This window comes from Gobius niger, assembly GCF_951799975.1.
Source record: "Gobius niger genome assembly, chromosome: 11".
NCBI lineage: Eukaryota > Metazoa > Chordata > Actinopteri > Gobiiformes > Gobiidae > Gobius > Gobius niger.
Genome location: NC_136862.1, coordinates 9,892,364 through 9,899,709, shown reverse-complemented (window position 1 = coordinate 9,899,709; position 7,346 = coordinate 9,892,364). Strand labels below are relative to the sequence as shown.

Sequence of the window (7,346 nt, the reverse complement as noted above, 5' to 3'; positions counted from 1 at the left end):
CTAAAGTGCAAAAATCTGACAATTGTAACATCATAGCTTTATGTTGCATCCATGCAAGTCTTTTATGACCAAAAAGTATGATAGCTTTATTCCATTCCATCACCATAAATATAAAATAGCGTATGCCAAAGCCAAAGCGCATGAGTGCTTCTTAACACTTGAGCTTTTAAACATATAACATATCACAGCAGCATTTCTACATCCAAACTTTTTCACTGCTTTTGCATCATCATCTATCATTACTCATGCAAATAAAATACCATAAAACCAAACTAGTCATGCGAAATGAAAGCTACCAACATCATCTATGGTGAGTCATACTCATGCACGGCCTTTAACGCCTCAGCCTCCAGTAGAAGACGGCTGCCACCACAAACACCGCGGCCACGGCCACGGCCAGGATGCCCACGGCGATCTCCAGACCCTTCTTGGACTCGGGCTGAGAGCTGACCGCGACTGCTCCAACACAGAAGAAAGATGGACAAAGGTCAGAGAACTGTGCACCGCTCCCAAGTTCCTAATGTAGAAGCCACTGATATTACCACCTTTAACTAACCTCTACTTTAGGATTCAAAACACATGCAGTTTACTGAAATTCCCCCAATGCCGCAAAATCATCGACAAAAATTGTTATGTTCATGACATAACATTTAAAGTAAATATTATGCACTCATAACAAGAGGGTGGACATTTTGGCACTATGTGCTACCATCTGCTGATAAGTTGTCATGGAGATACAAAAGCATCTAAAGTGCACATACACAACATAAATTGTTTGTCATAATGCATAAATATTTTACTATACCTTGTGCCTGAAGTCCTTCTTCTAAAAACATTGAGAAAAAAAACATAGTATGATTAATTTGTATCAGTTTTACAGAAAACACACTACACAAAAATAATTACATTTGTGAAGCATTGCCATTTTCTACTAGCTGAGGCTTACGAAGATCATCAATAACTTGGAGAGTTACATTCTTTCTATAGTTAGATGTATGGATATGCATAGAAATTATGAGTAATGTGTTCATGAAGTGATGCATCTTCATGATATCATGAAGTGTTGTAATATAGAACTGAGAGTAAAACAGACCAACGGAACTCAGCAGTCCAGGCTCCAGCCTGGTGCCGAAAGTAAAAATCCCATTAAGAATAACAATAGCAGCTAATGAGCTGTGCAATAACTCATGGACATAAAACACATCGTTTTCATTTGAAGATTTACCCTGAACTTTAAAATCCGAAAAGTTAGAAAAAAAACAACTACAAGAATTGTGTATTTTCTTTGTTATAAAATATCTGCTCTGTGGTCAGTCAGTTACTTCTGATAAGCAGCGGTAAGTACTCTTGCCTCACAGCAAGAAGGTCCCAGATTCGATTCCCGGACCACGCAGGCCTTTCTGTGTGGAGTTTCCATGTTTTCCTGCATCTGCATTGATTGATTGATTGATTGATTGATTGATTGATTGATTGAGCTAGTAGCTGAGGGCTAATTTTCAACTCCAGTCCCTGGTTTCCTCTGGACGCTCCTGTCGCCTCCAACAGCAGTAGCCTGACTCTGACGGCGCATGCAGCTGCCTCTGTTGTGCATTTAAACTCTTAATTTTTGATTGTTTTCTTTTCATGTCTATGGAGATTATGAATGGCATTTTTTCCTGCTCCATTTGTCACAGCAAAAGTGAAACCATGACAGCAGAAATGGGAATGGAGTGTCCCGCCTGTCGGGTTATTGTGGTCTTTGGACAAAAAGATCACCATGACCCAACAGGATTTTTTTTTTTTTTTTGTATAATCTTGACTGAAAAGCAGTGTCTGATTGTCACTGATGAGCTACACAGTTTGCACATACCATTGTCATTCTTGGTCACAATAGGCATTTTTGAGGAGAGAGTGGTGGGTTCAGAGAGAGTGGTGGATTCAGACGCTTCACTGGACTCGACTTCTCTTCTCCTCCTCCTCCTATTGGAGCATTGCTGTACATGCACATATTCAAATGAGGTTTATGATGAAATATTGCAATATACAACATAAGTAGCAGTCGACAAACCTTGAAAGAATCGCAGGTGCTGATCTCACACAGCCGGGTGATGCAGTGCAGATAGTAGGTGGACACATCCTCATTCTGCTGCTCAATAAAACGGAAAGCCTGGAAGGAGAAGCGAGATATATGGCCTTCCCCATTTTTGAGCATGGTTGTCAAATTATCCTGGCTACACCTGTAGGTCAGGGAAAACAAGTTTTTTTTAGAAGCATTAACTTATTCCACCAAGTCACGCTTTACGAGAACTTACGGCACAAATAAGTTGAAAAAGGTTGAGTTGTTGGGGAGTGGAGAAATGGAAGCGTAGCATCTATCCATTAGCACGCTGTACCTGTGGATCAGAGAGAGCAGAGATGGAGGTTTAGACGAGGGGATATTTACTTTAAGCCATGCCGTTATCTCCATGCTCTGTGAGGTATAGTCGAGACACATGAAGGTGGTGCAACAGGCGATTCTTACTGGTCAGTCAGGTTGTCTGCCTTGACCTGGACATAGATCTCTTTCCTGAGCTCCAAACCTTCGATTGGTATGATGAGAGGGGTTGTGTAGGCGCTATCCTGTAATATTAACGTGACATAATGAACAGTGTGAAGACAGAACCATCCAGGACTGTAAAGATTCTGGCATCACTGTAGATCTACTCACATCAAAGAGCTCCATGGTCAATGTGCTGATGAAGCTACCGTTTTTGTCGCGAATTGAAATAGAAGACGCTGACCTACATGGGAGCAAGAGTGGAATTATAGAACAACCGCAACTCTTCCATCACATTGTCATAACTTTCAGCATGAAGACATCTTACACATCTACGCGGGTGTTGTTGATCAAATACTCCAGTGGGTATGCACAAGAGTAGTAATAGAAAAGCTCAGCATTATAAGTGACAACTCCCCCAGTGGGATCGTAGGAACGCACCACACCAGTGATGTTGACGGTCTCAATGTTGGAGAAGTCGGAGAAGATCCCCGTGCCAGCTGCACTGGTGGTCTGCAAAAAGGTTGACATGAAGCTCAAGCAAAGACATTAGGAAGGACATTAATGGGAAAAGAATGTGCAAACCTTAAATGCACTGCCGCAGGCGTGTGTCATGTTGATGGGGAATCTGAAGCGGACCACGGGTGGGGTCACTGTTTCATCCAAGGTCCCTTTACACTCGTCGGTACTGAAGATGTTGTTGAGGATGAGTAGGGTTTCATTGTAGCCGGTGTAGAGGGCAGGGCACAGCAGGATGGCCAGATCAATGTAAGATGTACCGCATTCAACCGAGATATCGCTGAGTTCTGGAAAGTCAGTCATGAGTCATGAATAAAAACAGCCTTCACATGTCTCAAAACAATCAAAGTCATTTGGATTACATCAATAAAGTAAACTGCATTATGTCAAAGATCTATTTAATTTTATTAAATGTTTTCACAGCATCGTGCAGCACTGCACCATAACATAATAACAGATCATTGCATTCAGTTTAAGCTTATAGTTTCAATATGAACCTAATATTTATTTGCCTTTTTTATAGTTGTATTCTTGCATTTTTAACTATTTTACAAACTATTAAAGTATATGTTTACAAGTTTAAACAATTCTAGTAGCAAAGACATTGCATTTCTTTGTTGTCAGCTAATAACAATACAATTAAACTACAGTATGTCTGCACATTGACAGGTTAATACAACAATCAAATGACATTTAAAATCAGAGTACACATCTGCACAGATAATATTTGGTTGAATGTACAGTACCTTGACGCCTCCAGCTTGCGGTATCGTTTGTGCATGTTTCAACATTGTCTAGGTCAGTGTTCACTAGCCCAATCTGACTCATGATCTGGCTCCTGCATACTGCCACCACTGATGCCACCGTGAGAAACCAAAGAAGCTTCATTTTTGTCCTGAGTTTAGATATCTGCAACAAAACAGTTAGAATTTCAGACTTTATCAAAATAACCTGCTGATGTCTGGGTTCTCCCAGTGACACCTACTTGTAATAATCCCACTGAACATGTCTTTGCTTTTTTGGCAAAGCTTCAGTGTAAACTGTGTTTTTATAGCTCTGACACTTTCCTAAAGAAGGGCTCTGATTGGGCAGAAACAAGGTCGATGTAGCTTGGCGTGTCCAGCTCCTCTTGACTATAAGTGAACAGGCCTTTTGTGGGGGAAGAAGCCAGGACCTTACCTTAAGGCTTATTACGAAACTAAACCCACACATGTTGTTTGAAAAGGGGGGGCAAGCACAATAGACATGTTCCTGTTGTATGAAATACAGATTGTCTTGGAACGCTAATATGAGACCTCATGAAGTAAGTGTCAGATCCCATGGGACTGGAGACAAAGCTTTGATGGCCTTGCTAGGTGAGAGTCTTCTGCCTTAACAACAATGACTATATAACTTTATCATGACACACACACATGAGCCGGTGGGAATGGTTTAAATCCCAGGAGGCTGCTCGTTTTGAACTTGGTTGCTAAGTTTACACAGTTGTGCTAATTAGAAGAACCAAATTATTTACTAGCAGTCTACATATTAAACATTGCAAGCAAATTTACAATTGAGAAAAATCGAAGCAGTTGCAGAAATCTAAAGTGGCTGCACATTGCTTACAATACAATTTTAAAAGCTAGACTAACTTGTGTAATGCAAATGGCTCCTTCTGTTGCAACACTATTATTCAGTATCACAACAACACGTCTACATTTCATATTTTCATGTAAATATTATGCATATTTTGGGGTTCAATTGTATGAGGTTTCTATTTCCCAAAGATTCATTTTCCCCGGGCAAATAGTGCTTGACACACAAACTCAAATGATTAACGCTTAAAATCTCCATTAGTTCATAATAAATGAATCTCTGTTCTTTGATTGTCCCGGCTAACTCCTTTTGTACTCGCGCCTGTTTCATTTCGTCTTAAAGCTATAAAATAAATAATAAAATGAAGTCTCTCTGACCATGGCACTACTACATGTGTTTGTCTGTGCCAGTGATCACAGTAACCACTCAGCAATCAGCAATGCTTTGTCACAACTGATTACTAAATGGGGACCCCTCACCCTTAGTGTTTTAAAAAAATTACTACTTTAATAATTCGTACAGCTTGTTCGAGAGAGCTGATTGACATTTTATTTTTCCTGCTCAGTTGCTATGGCGACACGTATTGTCATTCTGTTGTGACAGCAGCATGTGGCAGGTCACTGCAACTCTCGCCACATGTGCAGCTAAAGGCACTAGAATGATCAAACAGTGGGAATGGACTGTTAGACAAGGCACTCTCAATGAAACGACCTCTTTGTCTGGGTTGGATAACGCTCTGATTTTGACGAGCTCCCCGCAGTGAGGGCGCACAAACAGCGGATATTTTTGGACCCGGAAAATGTATTCAGCGAGAAGGGATAATCTGGAGAATCTTGTTAGAGCATATTTTCCTCAGATCAGGAGGACTCCCGGTGTATATTTCTGCAACCTGGCAACAGACAGTGACAAATATTAGGACAGGATGAACCATTATATGTGTAATTTTACAGCACTAACAGGGCTCACGGGCTGACAGGAAACACAGGGGGACATTGTGGTTCAGAGCACAGGACGATGTGTGAAGAGGCACAGTGGGGGATCATGAAATCATGTCTGAGATGTTTTTTGTTGTTTTCTAGTTGTTTTATGTGACCGGATGTTGATTGAAATTCGAGTTAAGTTTATAAATGATGGGATGAAGATTTGTATCTAGACACCCATCAAATATTGTTATGGAGCAATGAAGGATACATTTTCAGAAAATGTCTCAGATGGAAAGAAGTACAGTCATTGTTTTTGGTGTGTTAAGTTTCCAAATATAACAATTTTGGACAGAACCCTCTGTGTATCTAATCTTTTCTAATTGAATAAAGCACATGACATCCCAAACCCAGAGCACTTATACCGGTGGATGTGCAATAAAATTCTTCTACAAGCCAACAGTGCACCAAAGGCTGTCAAACTGACAAGTATTTTTGTGAGACGGGCTTCCAGATTCACTCCAAATATTGCAATAAATGGACAAGGTTTCAGGGCAACCCCATAGGCTTGAGATAAAATATCAAGTATGTGTTCTCAAAAATTCTGCAATTTTGACCAAAACATATGCACCAAATAGGATTAATCTTGTTTACAACAGTCACATGTAGGGTCTTAATTTTCTCTGATCTTACTCTTAGTCTGGTTTTGGACCAGTGGAGTCGATACTTTGACAGACAGATGAAGAAAAAAATCTGTTAATAATCCTTCTTCAGGTCTCATCATCTCTCAAATCTGCACCCACAAATCTTCCTTCCATTTGCATTTCTGTAATGTCGCCATCTTGTATTTATTTAGCAACCCATAAATCAGATTAATAAGGTGCTTGGCATTTGGAAAATATAGATTTAAACCAATATCGAGATCAGTGGTTCCCAACCTGTGGGTGGGCCTCGCCTGGCGTTGCAGGATCTTTGTTTGATCAGAGAGTCAGGTCTTACACTATTGTTCCAAAGTTCATCCAAGGCCAGTTCTATAGTTTCTCTGATGAGCACAGTTTTCAGCAGTGCTAGCATAATTGCATGAGGGTTTTCTGATCATCAATTAGCCTTTAAAACAATTAGAAACACAATGTGCCACTGGAGCGATGCGCCTCTGTACACCATATGTAGGTATTCCATTAAAAATCACCCGTTTCCAGCTAGATTTGTATTTATGAATCATTTAACGTTATCCTCATTGGAAAAAGTAGAGCTTTAAGTGACCCCAAACTTTTGAACTGTATGTGTGTGGGAAGGTTGATGCCTGAGTCTCACGTTTGTCATCAATTGATAAGACACATACAGCACACATTTCCTTTAAGTGATAGTTTGTAAGATTGCAACATGAGGAAAGAGAGCATCAAGTCCCCTCATCCTCCTGATTGGACCTGAAAGCTTACAAAATGAGGAGAGTGAGACATGGATTTAAAAATGAAACAATCCCTTCCCCTTCGCTCCTGATTTTACCTCACTGGCCTCAGAGGAAAGCTTGTCTCATTGGTCAAAGTGATGGCACTCCTGGTGCTCCTCAGTGCTCCTCTGATCCTCTGAAACAGTGCACCGCCCCCTGGTTTTGTCCCTGTTTCAGAGCGTGGTGTCCTGCACTGGTCAGCTCCTCCTCCTCCTTCCTCTTCCTCCTGTGCAGCACCCTCCGCTCCACAACAGTCTTTCACCATCTTCTGTGACGAGCTTAGCAGTTAATCTGTTTTATTCTCCAGTGAACGTCCATCAGCCAGAGCACTAGAAGGCATGTGTGGCCGGATACAGAATATAGATAA

General features: G+C 40.8%; 1 protein-coding gene across 1 annotated transcript; it reads right to left on the bottom strand.

The window, feature by feature from the left end:
• Nucleotides 1-334: 334 nt before the first annotated feature.
• Nucleotides 335-4,028, bottom strand: LOC306970737 (zona pellucida-like domain-containing protein 1; the record flags this gene model as incomplete). The annotated part of the gene is made up of 10 exons (XM_079566764.1): nt 4,020-4,028; nt 3,781-3,943; nt 3,101-3,321; nt 2,844-3,028; nt 2,687-2,759; nt 2,501-2,598; nt 2,292-2,372; nt 2,048-2,216; nt 1,850-1,973; nt 335-456 (listed from the first exon to the last, which is right to left on the bottom strand). The coding sequence occupies exons 2-10, from the start codon at nt 3,920-3,922 to the stop codon at nt 335-337; spliced, it is 1,215 nt and encodes a 404-aa protein (XP_079422890.1). The 5' UTR covers nt 3,923-3,943; nt 4,020-4,028.
• Nucleotides 4,029-7,346: the final 3,318 nt, after the last annotated feature.